The sequence below is a fragment of the Arvicola amphibius genome, chromosome 8, assembly GCF_903992535.2.
Source record: "Arvicola amphibius chromosome 8, mArvAmp1.2, whole genome shotgun sequence".
Taxonomy (NCBI): Eukaryota; Metazoa; Chordata; class Mammalia; order Rodentia; family Cricetidae; genus Arvicola; species Arvicola amphibius.
Window position 1 is genome coordinate 21,395,945 of NC_052054.1, and position 15,032 is coordinate 21,410,976.

The 15,032-nt window shown below is 38.9% G+C and overlaps 1 protein-coding gene across 7 annotated transcripts in view; it reads right to left on the minus strand.

Annotated features, from left to right (window-relative positions):
* The window catches only part of Utrn (utrophin), a 498,374-nt gene that overhangs the window by 53,531 nt on the left and 429,811 nt on the right, over positions 1-15,032 (minus strand). For all 7 annotated transcript variants that reach the window (XM_038338349.1, XM_038338350.1, XM_038338351.1 and 4 more), the window contains 2 exons: positions 9,742-9,943; positions 3,486-3,571 (listed from right to left, as the gene is read on the minus strand). In XM_038338349.1, coding sequence (XP_038194277.1) covers positions 3,486-3,571; positions 9,742-9,943 — 288 coding nt within the window. The remainder of the gene's footprint in view (positions 1-3,485; positions 3,572-9,741; positions 9,944-15,032) is intronic.

The following is a 15,032-nucleotide window of genomic DNA, read 5'->3' on the forward strand; positions in this document are numbered from 1 at the left end:
TATCATTTGTCAATACATATACTCAGAAGTATTGTTTTAAACACTACAAGTAAATGTACATTGGTTAGTTTTATGGTCTCTGTAAGATATTCCCTTAAGAAAGAGGATGAGGAAAAACAAAGCTTCCCTCATGATTTGTTAAAGGACAGAGTTTATAAAGTATACTTTTACATTTATCAATTGATTTACCAACTTTTGTGTTCACTCAGAAATTCAATATTCTATGAATATGTTTCATCTTCTTTTTGGTATATCTATGTTCATATCTACTTCATATTGTAAATATAAAAATTTAAGGAGCTTTAGCTTTTCGTTTTAGGAATTTATTAGCTACATAAGATATTTTTGTTTTCATCTATGTAATAAAACATTTTTCAATATTAAGACTTAAAAATGTTTGTATCTTTTGTCTTCTTTATGCTTAAACAAAACAAACACTAGTTTGTTTCCTAAGTTTCTTAAATCAACAAAAAAAAAAACCCTTCCTGGGATATTTATCTTAGATCCACTATTGGTAACATTTTGAGGATCACAATTATTACAAGATTCCCATTCATGAAGCAAATGTAGTAAAGGAATTTACTTTTTCAACAGGGAAACACAGCTAATTAAAAGCAATCCCCTCTGTCACAGAAATTGACACATCTGACAGGCATTTTCAAGTCTAATGACTCAAAAGACATGCTATCTAAATGCTCTTCATGTGGTGCTAAGAATAGAAGAAAGAGGGATAAATACTTAGGAGGTTCTACAAAACTATTTTTAAACAATACTCGATAAATTAGCAGGAGATAAAATGTCATTCTCCTCTTGTCAAAGAGGAAGGATGCCAGCTCTAACAGCGTCAACAGTGAAGTTCCAAACTGAAGCATACTAAGTGATATTGATAGAGTAATTATCATGACATATAGCTTTAATTATAAGCACACGAGAGGAAAGCAAATCCATTTGTGATAAACTTAATTTTTGTTATCACTTGTTCACTTATATTATCTTAGAGATCAAATTGTTTCATAATTTAAAAAGACTACTACACCCTTAAAACATTGACCCACAATTCTTATAACCATGTTTTTGTGCATCTATGTACATGTGCACCGATCTTTACAGAGAAGTGCATATTGGTAAGAGGATCAAATCTGCCCAATTGTCCTCCTTGGAGGTAGAAGGTTATGCTGCCATGGCACTAAGAAGGTGAGACTGCTCCCAGATGCTAGAGAAATAAGGATCACAAAGTACAGTTCTACATTTTCATTATTCTAGTCAGACACAAAAAGCAGTGTGAGGACATGAGAATGGGCCACACATGTTGTCTAATTTAATAAACAACAACTAAAAGACACACTTGAATAAATTAACCCAGAGGCGGTGCAAAGAGCTCTCCAGAAGACGCTTGGTGACTGCGTTTCTGCTGAAGTCAGCAAGCTCTTAGCCATTTGCAAGAGGGCACATGGCATGCCAGAACCTACTCCACAGCCATTCCCATCAATACACAGGCATAGGTACCAGCAGGGAGAAGACTTATGACTTCAGCCACCCCAAAACCTGCTTTCATACGGATGGCTCTTGCCATTGAGTCTGAACAGCAATTTGTCTTGAATATTAATTCTCACACAAGAAGTAATCATGAAGAGATGTTCTCATAACACAGGGGAAATCAAGAGTGGAATCGGAGTTGCTAAGGATCTCAATAGAAGTAAAACTAAACCTCAGAACGTTTCCGGAGCCTCAATATTGAGGCAAAGACGTAGATTAAAGATTTAACCCAAGAGCATTCTTATTTAATTATGTCCTAAAATGGCATCCATTGCGCGTGGGTTATATTAAATAGTAGGAACTTGCTATCCTTCCCTTCTTCTTGGGCTGTTGCTTCCCTGTCCAATCTGAGCATCTAGTGCTGTTTTGCAGAAAATGCAAATCTTGAGTTTGAATTTGCATTCATTTTAGTGTCCACTCAGCACTATGATGAAACTGCTACATTTAAAGCCCCAAGTCTTCCAGGAGCATATGAAAACCCCGAATCACAGATGATTAGAAAGAAAAAACTCTTTCTCTAATTTTGGAACACTGATTTTTTCAGTTATCATTTTAGAAATGCCAAGTTCTCAGCTTTGGATATCGTATCTTTTCCTGATAATGAGGAAAACTCCTAAAGTTCTAAACAAAGGGTCACCAGCCAAACTTTTAGGTAAGGCTTTCCTTTTTTCTCTCCAAGGCCTGCAAGACTCACGCACAATCATACACCCCCACCTCCTGATCCCACAGTAAGTTGATGCTCTATGCAAATCTACATCTCTTTCATTAACATTTTTGTCAAATTATGTAAGAAAATCATGCCTTCGGGTTCTAGGCTTGGCACTCAAAATCAAACAATCTAAAAGTTATCCCTAAAAATACATGATTTTGAATGCAGCATGCTTTTAGCGAGACAAAATTTAGCTAAGTAATATGATCAATAACCAAATAGCTTCATTTGGGGAAAAAGTTGATTTTCTTGATTCTGGGACTTGATCCCAGGGTCTTGTGCATGCTTAGCATGTTCTGGACCACTGAGTTATTAATAGAGCCCCTTACTCTCACTCCTTTCTTGTACCCATCTTTTGTATTTTGATGTTTTCTTATTCATGAATTATCCTCCATCCTGTCTTCCAAATACACAGTTTTATCTGCACAGAATCATCTAGAAATGGGCTTGGCAGTAACAAGTTATCTTTTATGGACAAATTAAAAGATAGTTACCATGGTGATGAGTTTGGAGACACATGGGGATGGTGATCACTTAATTTGATCATTGCTATCTTTGGCAACTTGCAATATATTATCGCAACTTCCTTTTAGTGTTACAATTGTTGACTTCATCTTTCACCCTTTGAAATGCAGCTCAGTGCATCAGGAAACAGAAGTAACATTATCATTGGTGAGAAATACTCAAGGGGATCAAGGCACCTACCTAACGACTCTTAGTCACTAAGTGGGAGAGGTACAAATGCAGACCTCCCTCGCTTGACCATGCAAAGGTCTATTTCAGTAGTTGAGAATTAAAGGTCCCCACTGGTTGACTGAATGGCTATAAACAATCAAAATAAAAATTAAAACCATTTATCCTGTCAAAAGTACAAAATACAACTATTTAGAAATAATGCTAGTAAAAGTTTTAGTCCCTCTTACCTTTCTTTTCCTTTTCTTTCTTAAAGCATTGAACATAAACATAAGAAAAGAGAAAAAAGGGGGGAGGGAGTTTGGAGTTATAAAAAAAATAACAGGTTTAAAGATGTGACACTGACATATTTGTGCACGGTTCTCCCTTCATCACGTCACCTGTGACCCTACAATTATCAGCTTCTCAAATCTCACAAACCTGACTCTCCTCCCCTGAACTGGGTTCTTAAAAATGGAAACTGGCATTGCAGCAAGCCACATAAAGCCAGTGCTCAGTGAATGGGTATTATTACTGGAAGCACTATGCTACAGAAGGTCTTACGTACATCTGTACTTTTCTTCTAGGAGGCCTTTGGAGAGAGACATCAGTCCAATCTTCAGGCTCTGCACTCTAATTTTTCCAGTCCGACCCCTGAAATTATAAGATGGGTTATATGCATTTGAAAATATATATTGGATGCTAAGTGTCACTTTCTTGAGAGAAAGCCACTTCAAAAGAAATGCAAGTTAAAGATACAACTTGTCTTTTAGTTTTAACAATTACTGTCAAACCTACACCACAACTTCATGACAGAGTGTATCAATGGTCTTCAATCAAGTCCAGAAAAATACACTGAAGTCTTTTTCCACACAAAATGAAGCATAAGAACATTAAAAGAATATAAAACAGTAAGCATATAGCCAACACCATCTCACTTTCAAAAATACTATAAATAAAATACGTTGATTATAAATGCAAAATCAATATATACATAAGTTACATGGAGTATGCATGCAACTTTATATACCAAGAGAAGAATACTAATAAATTAAAACTCAAATGTTAAAAAACTATGTAGAAAATTATATATTGAAAGCTCAATATGTAAAATTGAAAACTTGCTGTGCTCGTTTACTTTGATCTTCGTCAATGTAGTCTATAAATTATTGCAGTTTTAATAGTGAATGATTTCAAACAGGCAGGTGTGAAATCTGTATTAGGGGAAGCATGAAATTGTAATTAAAAATGGGATGTATTAATTAATCAGCACTAGGAAATTCTTTCACACTAAGCCAGTGAGACACCATTTCAATTTCACTTATGAACTGGCTAAAAGACAGATTTATTTTATCTGTAAAAGCAGGGCTGTCTTTACTCCAATGTCTATCAAAGTATTATTAAGCTGTTACACAAGAACTGGTCATGGTAGTAAATACCGGCGATGGGAAAAGCACCATAAAATTAGTAAGACACAATGATTTTTGCAGGAGAATAACACACAGTCCAATAAAAATTCTTATTGCTATAGTTATTGTTTCAGAATCTCCATCTGTTTTCAGTTTAGGTCCATACTCAAAATTTTCTTAGAGCAGTATTCAAGGCACACATAGAGTGCAGTTAAAAATCAACAAGCAAATGCTAACATATCATATGGGCACATAAGATTGAGCGTAGTTATTTCAATGAGAAACGTCCCCACTAGTATTTGACATTGGAACCTAGTTGGTGGCGCTGTTGAGGTTTGGGAGGTGTGATGTTTGAGTGGGAATGTGCCCCAGAGGCTCAGGTGCTTGAATTCTTGGTCCCCACTTGGTGGATGTTTGGGTAGGTTTAGGAGGTATGGCCTTGCTGGAGAAGGAATGTTATTGAGTGCGGCTTTGAGGTTCCCCAGTGGCCTCCCTCTGCTTGCTGTTCCAGCTACCATATGGTAGCCATGTCTGCCACTTTCCTATGAGGGCTATGAATTCTTACACTCTGGGAACTACAAGCCCAAATAAACCCTTCCTTCTATAAGATGCATTGGTCACGGTGTTTCATCACAGCCATAGAAAAAGAACTAGTAGACTTTGTAATCTATAGTATTTTAAAAGAGAGACGGTTCTGCAGTTAAGAGCACTGGCTGCTCTTCTAGAGGTCTTGAGTTTAATTCCCAGCAACCACAGGGTGGCTCACAACCACAGCTAATAAAGAAGTCAAAATCAAGGGCCTGCAGATGGATCTCAGTGGCAGAGTACTTGCCTTGCATGGAGGAGGCTCTAGGTTCAACCACTAGTACTGGCCTCCCACTCCCACAAGAAAGAGAAGTCTAGAGATGTCATGACAAAAGCCCGAGCAAAAGGACATAGGCATGGTTGGAAACACAGCCCCTCCAAAACTTAGGGTGGGGAGAGCATTTTTATTCAGGCCCACTGGTTGTCAATCTATGCATAAAGGGACCATACCCTAGACAGTTTGATGTCAAGTAGGGTATCTAATCAGAGATGCATCTGGGAGCTATAAAATGTATGAGTGAGTGATTTGGCCCAACATCTAAGTATTCTGTTCCCCTGACAGCTTTTGTAAGTAACTTCTGAAATTAGTTTAACTGTGAAGCTAAGTACCTTTAAAATTATATTCATCTCAGAATAGTGGGGAAAATACGACTTACTCTAACAAATGGAGCTAATATTCTCTATAGAGAAAAAACATGTCTGAACGGAGAGTTCCAGATTATTGCTCTGAAGCATGAGTTAAACGGTTTTGATCTCCATGAAATCCAGAAGGAAGATTATGAAATTAAGACTTTTAACCTGGGAAGATGAAGACTGAGTGAGGCTGTGAATTCATAAATGGAATCAATTTGATAGCTACAGTTTATAAAGCCCCTTCTACACATATTAGCTTATTTGCCCTTCACACTCACCTTTTGTGTGGGAAGCTGTGCAGATGTTTTTACTTCAATTTTTCAGATGAGAAATTGAGATGCCAAAGTTAAATGGCTGCCAAGTCACTTAGCAACCAGAGCACAAAATTTAGACTATCAAGGGGAACTGGGTCCATGTTCGGACTTAAAAGTTTACTTGATTTATAATGTATGATTGACTTAGGTATAGCTATATGATGAGAATACCCATGCGACTGGGAAAAGAAAAACTGCAAATTAGTCCCATAACTATGATTAATTTGTAACAGGTGGTTACAGATAAGCTCTGGCATCTCATTGTGTCGGTCTTTCAATCAGTTAAATAGAGGGCAGAATAGAAAGATCATATCTCTTCTCTAAGCCATACTTAGATTAGAATTCTTTGATCTCTGTTGGCATGACTCACTGTGTCAAGCTGCAGTGGGGAACGTCTGTCCTGGTTGCATCGTATTGCAGTAAATAACACAGTTGAAAATACACAACAAAGCCAGAGTTTAGATCTGAAATGGTCCCCAAGGATCATGTGTTGAAGGCTTAGTCTTTCATATGGTGCTCTTGGGAGGGAGTAGAAACTTGAAGAGCAAGGGTCTAGGGGAAACCTCCAAGGGGCAGGCCCTCCAAGAAGATACCAGGAGTGTCCTCTTTCTTGTACTTCTTGGTCATCAAGGGAACAGTTTTGTTCCTTCAGTTTTCCCACATGGCTGTGTTACAGCAAGGGCAAGCCAGTCATGGGCTGAAATCCCTCACACGACTAGCTAAAGTATACCTTCCTCTGCGTGAACTGATTTCATTGCCTTTTTATGACAGTGTTGGGTTAGTAACATAATGAAGGAATGAATGATGTCAGTATAGGTAAATCATTGTAACTCTTTCAAGAAGGCTGGTCCTCTGTCTTGGGTGTGCAACTGCCCTTTTGCTAAGAAACTCTTTTTCTCCCCCAACACCTCTGCTTAAAGGAATCTACGCTAAAACATTTTCTCAAAGAACAACTCTGTTACAGAAAACTTTTTTTTAAAGAAAAAGCTGAACACAGGCAGCATTTTAAGTTCAAAAACTTAAGATTCTGTAATGTCTCAGATACCAACTTGGAAGGAGTAAATTATAGTTTATCAGATTCACTCAGAGTACCATTGCTTGAAATAGAGTTAACAGCCATTGCTTAGATAAATGAATAAGCCCCACACAGTAGAGAACCCTAGGCTGTCAACTCTGAGCATCAGAGATTATTGCCTACAGAGTAACTGATTTTTCCTCAGCTTAATTCATTTACTCTGAGATACACAGTGAGACTGAAGGGAACCCATCTGACCCAGGAGGGTGATTGATGTATTTCACTGGCAGAGAGGGAAGGTAAGTCTTGTAGGCTTTTTCTCCACTAAAATGGAACAATGATACATTTCAAGGCACTGTCTTTCAAGTTAAAAAAATATATCAGTGTGGCATTTTCATGTGTTCACATCTGACAGGCAGAAGTGGAATTATGCCAACATTTAATCTCCAGAAAGGAATCACAACATTTCACGCACTGGTTGAGTCCTAACCAAGTGGTACTACTCCCTTGTTCTAGAGGGGGAGTAGCATGTGTATACATTCTGAGAACAGCTATGTTGATATGACGTTCATGCATCATAGTCCTAACTCTTTGTATCTTAGATCATTGTTTTTCTCACCAACTGCATATTTAAAGAGTCAGGTAAAATGAGGTTGGAAGAGCAGACCCTAGTTCAGCATGCCTGATGTGACCGTAGGGCAAACGATCAGGTATACAACAGAGAGAAGATAGCGAGTGAAAAGCCAAGGAGAGAAGTTCTGGAGAAAACGACAAACAAATCAGCCCTGCCAACACATTGATCTCAGTCTTTTAGCCTTTAAACACGAGGAAATGATATTTAAGCAACCCGGTCTAACAGTTTTATTTCAGCAACCCAGAGATCTAATGTTGTCATAGCCAGACACTGCTAGGGAGAAGAGTGTTCTCCATAACATCTGATCAAGATGTCCTTCTCCATCCTATTTCACAGGGTCAGATGAAGTCTCTGAGTGTTCTAATTTAGCTCTCTTCCTGGATTGTGAATCCATTTTATAGGCTACTGCACAGACAATATTGACATAACCAGCTATTTTTGGTGAATTTACTGTAGAAAAGATCTCCTTTGAGGCTTTAAAACATTTGAGCAAATTAATGAGACAGTAATGCAAACATTAATATTGTAGCCTAAGAGAATCGAAACTTTGTATTAAAAAGCAACATATAAGAAGACACTAGATGACAAGGTATTGCAGTAAATCCCATATTCTTCCTAGTAAACAAGCTTCACCCTCAGGCACACTCAAGCACACAGTGACTACCTTATTATTTTTTAAAGACCTTATGGTACTTATTAATATTGAAAGATAAAGGGATTTTCTAATGAAAAAAGTAAACAAAAATAATAGATAAATCCTGTCTAAAGCTATCATCATCATCATCATCATCATCATCATCATCATCATCACCATTTATATCTTACACAGAATCATTCACTGATCAGCAGTTACATTTATGAACTATCATCTATCCTTTTCCTCTTCAAATCAAAGCCTGACAAAGGCAAAATTTCATAGAGCTAGTTAATGGGAACTAACTTTTGGGATCCAGGAGAAAAGCAACAGACTTCATTTTCTTTTTTCATCTTTGCATACTTCAACCCCCTACCAGAAGAATGAATAATTCCCAACATTTCCAAAATGCCAGCTCACAGCAAGTCTTCCTAACTGATTAACGCACAAATACATTGCCAAAATCAGAGGGGTCATAGAAATGGGGGGATGAGCTGAGCTGGAAGCTGAGGGTGCTCTTTATATACAGTGAGAAACAGTTCAATTACACAGGTTTGTGTCCTATAGCATCAATCAGTAAAAACAATTTATACAAATATAACCACAATGGCAATGAATCTAAGATTTAAAGACAAATTGATTCTTATTCATTGCTGTCCAAATTACTCTCAAATCATCATACAAAGATTACAGAAGTTCTTATATGGCAGTAAATCATTTTAATTCACAGTAGGTGTGAATTGTTTTCTTTTGAAAATAATAAGGTAAGATAGTAAGGAACAAAGAGATAGAAATCAGACTAGCTTAGATTTTCCTAGCTGCTTCTTGACAAAGAATGCTACTTTCACATGTGGTAATAGGCCACTTGTTGGTTCCCGGCTGCTCAGCCCCAAAATAATCACACGGAAGCTCTATTATTTAAATCACTGCTTGGCCCATTAGCTCTAGCTTCTTATTTGCTAACTCTTACATCTTAATTTAACCCATTATTTTATATTTTACCATGAGCCTACCAGCTCATGGCCTACCAGCAAGGTTCTGGCACGTCTGTCTCTGGCAGGGGCTTCATGGCTTCTCCCTGACTCCGCCTCCTTTCTTCCAGCATTCAGTTTAATTTTCCCCGCCTAGCTCTGTTACCCTATAGCTTTGCTATAGGCCCAAAGCAGTTCCTTTATTAACCAATGATATTCACAGCATACAGAGAGGAATCCCACATCATTCACAGCCTTCCTTGGCTGTTATGAAAGAAAAGTTAGGTTTCTTTCCCTTGATCTTAGCCAACAGCTGAGGCATGGTATAAGTGTTTTTTCTTACACTTAGTTAGGACCTGATGACTTGGAAAGTCATTTACTCTACACAGTAAAAACAAATCTTTCCTTTCGGAAAGGGATTATGAAAGTACATTACTTTAAAAAAAAAATCACATAAGGCCTGGGATGTAGCTCCTTGTCTAGCATGTGTAAGCTTGTCTAGTATCACCCAATAATGAAGATAACAAAGATAATGATGATGACGAAGATGATGATAATGATACTGCCAAGTTTATTATCACCATGTTTCACTCACTTATGTACATTTAGTGGATAAATTACAAACTTACGTGTCATATACATTGAGCAACCAGTTGAGACACATATCGACGCAGAGCGGAACATTGACCAGGTCCTTATGCAATTGTTCAAGCCCGTCATACGTTGTGGTCAGACAGTTGATGACATCTGGGACACTCAGGAGCTGATCGTTTTGGTTCAGTTTGTGCTGCTTGAAAACTTCATTCGTTGTGTTCAGCTCTAACAGATCCACTAATCAGAAGAGGGGAGAGAATTGGGGACAGTCATTGCCTTCCACAGCGATACTGAAACACAAGCCATTCTACTCGCTGGCATGTAGCTGGACTGTTCAGCTCATAACCTGATGCTTCTCCGTTAACTTCAGTTGTTAATGGAATAAACAACACTTCCATTCTTTCATGTCCAATATCTTCTTCAATTTGCCTTTGTGATTTTCCATCTAACCTCTGTAGATTCTGGATCATTCCGCATCTTTTGACCTTTGAACGCCTTCTTTTTTGGCATTCTTGTTTTTTTTTTTTTTAGATTCTTTGTGCTTTTCATTATAGAAAGGTCATTAAGCTTGTATCAAACATTAGAACATTTCACGTTAACATACTGCTCACCTCACCTTAACTCACAAAGAAAGCCTGCTCACCACTTCTCACCTATTCATTTGTGCTATTTTTTTTAACATTTCTAAATTTATTTTTAAGTGATACTCATAAAAACACTGAAGATACAGGTATTAATGAGGGACTCAGTAGTTTCAATACATGTCTCCTGTCTACACTGTGTGATGTTGAAATTGGGGTAACCCATCATCTCCTCAAACATTTACCATTTTTGTAGGCAAAACACTCAAAATCCTTTATTACAGCTCTTTGAAATGCAAAGCAATTTTTATTACCTGTGGCAACAGGAACAGCAACCTGAATCTTAGTTCTAATTATAACCAAGTGTCTTCAATCAGCCATTCTTCATACCATTGTCAAACTAATTATTCCCTAACAGTTTTTAGAAACGTAGATAGTGACATTAAAAAGTCATTGAAGAAAGTTGTGAAAAATGAGGCAAACAAACAGAATCAGATTTTATAGAAAATTAACAGCTCTCTATTACCTGAAGAGAATCAAATTAGAATCATCCTGAACAACCAAAACTGGCCCAAATCAGGCCTTCTACCCCTGCTGGTCTGCCTTTCAGACAACTAGGATGGACTCAGACAACAAGCTAAGATGGACTCAGATGGGCTCACATTAACTGGGTCTTGACCTATTTGCTTCCATCTTTATTCTTCATGTGTAAATCACAGATGGTGGGCAAGGTCAGTGTTAGAGCATTTAGGGTGTACAAGGAACCTCTTCTTAAGAAGCATCCGGGTAACACTACTGAGAGGAAGAATAACATCATCTGAGAGAACAATGTACAAACGTCTGCGAGAGCAGACACAGGCTAAGAATCTGAGGCAGGAAATGCTGTAAAGGAAGTGTTTTGCATTTTCCGCTTCTCTACCTTTGGGGTTTTGTCACATTTGCATGAGCTCAGCAAGAGCTGCTGTGGATGGGACTCGAGTCTACCACAAGGACTGCTATGTCTAATATATACCTTATGTATCTACCCGAAGGTACTGATAAAGTGCGTTTAAAAAGATTTGTCTTGATGTCTACTTCTATGTCTATGTGAGTCTGTGTGTCATGTGTGGGGGGATGTCCTTAAAGGTTAGAAAGCATTACATCAGAGTTGTAGGCAGTTGTTAGCCACTCGGTGTGGGTGCTGGAAATCGAACCCTGTTCCCCTAAAAGAGCAGCAAGCATTCTGCTGAATCATCTTTCTAGCCCCCTGTAACGTATTTTTACCATGACGGACTCATCAGCTAAGGTCAGGTATGCAAGTCTGCCTCCATGTCAGCAACCAAGAGGTTTGGATACTGTAGTATTTCACGCTTCAGACGTCTGGAATAGGAGTGCTTGGTGGAGGAACAAACGGAAGAGACTGTCTGGGAGGTGACATTTGAAATAGGCCTTGAAAGATAAGATAGAAGAGATGTGAGAGGTCCACGGAAGCAAGGTGGGGGAGATGCTCTTCCGGGAGGAGACACTGCTTCGGAAACCAGAAGACTAAGTCAAGGACTCCACCAGGGAAAGGAAACTGCAGCATGCGTGACACATGGGTGTCACGTGGTCTTCCTGAGGCAGACACTGTACACACAGCCCCCACCCGCAGCAAAAAAGATTGTTATTAAGACTTAACTCCAAGCTACTCCTCAGCTAGCTGCAAATGAAAAGGCTAGCAGACCCTCAGACTGCTATCTATTTATTGACCTAATTCTCAACACACAGGTACGGGAAATGACAGACTAGCGCTAAATTAAAATTTTCTCATGGAAATTACCATTATGTAAAATGAGTATCTTCATATTCCAATTTTCGGCCCTGAAAAACATCTAAGTGGAGCTTGAAACATTTAAGTAACGACTTCCTTGCCTAATGAATAAACTATCCCTAGCCCCCAATATGACATATTTTGTCAATTAGCCAAAATGAATGACCAGCTTCCTTTGAATCTTGGTAGCTGTAGCTACTGACTAACCACTAATTTTGAATTTTAAGTACAATTACAAATGTGTCCATGCCAGTTGTTGAACCAACATGGGATGATTTTTTTTTTCAAGTTGTCTACAGTGGAGAAGAATTATGTTAAAATGACATAGACGAACACACATCTATAATATCTCAATAGGGGAGAATTTTTAAAAAGACTCAATCTGGAGACATGACAATTACATGTCAACAATATCACTGCTAAAGGTAAGCTCCTAACAAAAATAATTTGCATAAGTATTCCACGGGAGCCGGGCGGCGGTGGCGCACGCCTTTAATCCCAGCACTCGGGAGGCAGAGGCAGGCGGATCTCTGTGAGTTCGAGACCAGCCTGGTCTACAAGAGCTAGTTCCAGGACAGGCTCCAAAGCTACAGAGAAACCCTGTCTCGAAAAAACAAAAAAAAAAAAAAAACAAACAACAAAAAAAGTATTCCACGAGCTAGAAATGGTGCCAAATAATAATAATAAGAGACCTGGGAATCATCTAGAATCTTCATTATCATTTTCTCCCCATTTCTTGCTAATATACATTGTTTTCACTTCTTGAACTTCTGGAGAGCACTAGCAAAATCATTCTTTACAGAGCGTATGACAAAGGGGCGTGCTTAATAAAGACAGTAGATGGAGAAGCACAGCTTTCCACAAATATAAGAAATATATTCAATTACTGCCAGAATGCTAAGATTTCTGAATTCCAACACTAATTACGCCAGCCACACAACATAGAGTGACAATAGGCCAAATTTCAAAAAGACTGCTTTCTGGATCAGGTCACCCTCCACTTAGCTCAGAAAAGCCTCCCTTGTTTCCCATGCTGGGGCTCAGAGCGTAATTTGCCACATCTCACGGATGACCATGTCTTCAATTTCCAGTGATTTACTCTGACACTCCGACACAGTGCCTAAGCCAAGCATGCATCTTCCTGAAGTGTGTCACATTTAGGTACCTTTTAAAGAACAGACTACATTTAAATCACAGGAAATTGTGATTTCGTCTTTTCAGAGGGAGAAAAATGACAGCCCAGTCATGCGATAAATGGAACAAACAGGCCACTCATTTCGTAACCAAGTTTCAGACTTTTATAAATTCCTGAATATGAAGCACCGGAGGTCAAACAGAGATGCGCCATCACTTCCTGGCCTGGGGTGGGGGTGGGAACTAACAAAAACAGAAGGAACACGGTTGAGCCCAAGACCCGGGGCTTTGGGCATCTCTCTAGGTCTTCATCATGTGTTCTAGCCTTCTTAGCAACCACCCATGTCCTCTTTCCCAGGCACCAGCACACATTACTGCACACAAGCTTTCAGACTTAGATATTTAATCTGCAGGAATGATGGCCCGCTCATGTCACAACACTGGCATATCTTTAGACAACGCCAGTCTCCCATTCCTTCCTGTTCCCTACTCAAGAGCTATAACCATTCTCTTTCAGGAACCTTTCTACCTCTGTGTATTCCAAATCAAAATCTCTCTTTCTTCTGAAATCTGGTCTACAAATCTTTAGCTTTCCTAACACCCTCCATCTGGTGTGGGAGGTCCTTCTGTCTATGTGTTGCTTGTATTGGTTAATGAATAAAGAAACTGCCTTGGCTTGATAGGGCAGAACTTAGGTAGGAAAGACGGAACTGAATTCTGGGAGGAAGAAAACAGAGTCAGAGAGATGCCATGGATCTGCTGCCGGAGATAGACGTGCTTTGCTGGTAAGCCATTGCCATGTGGCAATACACAGATTAATAGAAATGGGTTAAATTAAGATGTAAGACATAGCCAATAAGAAGGTAGAGCTAATGGGCCAAGCAGTGATGTAATTAATGCAGTTTCTGTGTGGTTATTTTGGGGCTAAGCTAGCCAGGCAGCCGAGACGAACAAGCAGCACTGCTCCTTACAATATCCATCCTTCACCCTTCACAATTTCCCAACTATCAAGCCCGATGCAAACAAATCCCCCCAGGCAATCCTATAAATCTAGACCATCATCCCTTTTACATCTAGTCAGCTCAGCCTCTATCTTCTTTGGCAAGAGCCATTTACTCATCCTATTCCCTCTGCTGTCCATGCTAAAATACTATTCAGCATATACACCTTCTACTTGTCATTGTCTTTGGAGTCTCTCAAAGAAGAAAATGGCTGTATACTTCCCTGGTCTATACAGAAAAAAAATTATCCAAACTTAAAATCATGAGACTCAAAATTAGTCATGGTTTCAAGTCATCATGCAACTCAGGAGGTAGAAACAGGAGAAATACAAGTTCAAGACCAGCCTAAAGCAACACAGTGAGTTCCAGGCCATCTTAGGACAGTAAGAGCCTGTGTTAACAAGTAATGTTAGTAATAGTTAATAATACCCCCAAATCACAAATTTCAAGAAAAAAATTATAAAAGGTCCCTGAACTGACCTAAATGGAATTTAAGGAAACTTCTGAGTACTGGACAAAGAACTAAGCTCTTCCACCACATGACACTCTCTGGCCTGTACCCAAGCCTTTGACTGGATGCATCTATCCATCCCCCCTTGTTCTTATCTCAGGTCAGTGTCCACATGCCTAAATCCAAGGTGGCTTTTATGGTTGAGTAAATACAGCTGTTACAGGACACCATCCTTCTATATGATAAAGGGGCTGCCTCCCTCTCAGCCAGGGCTTCCTCTAGTTTCCCTGCCATGGCCTGCTACAAAACATCTTTTAGTCAGTTGCAAATACACACACACACACACACACACACACACACACACATATGT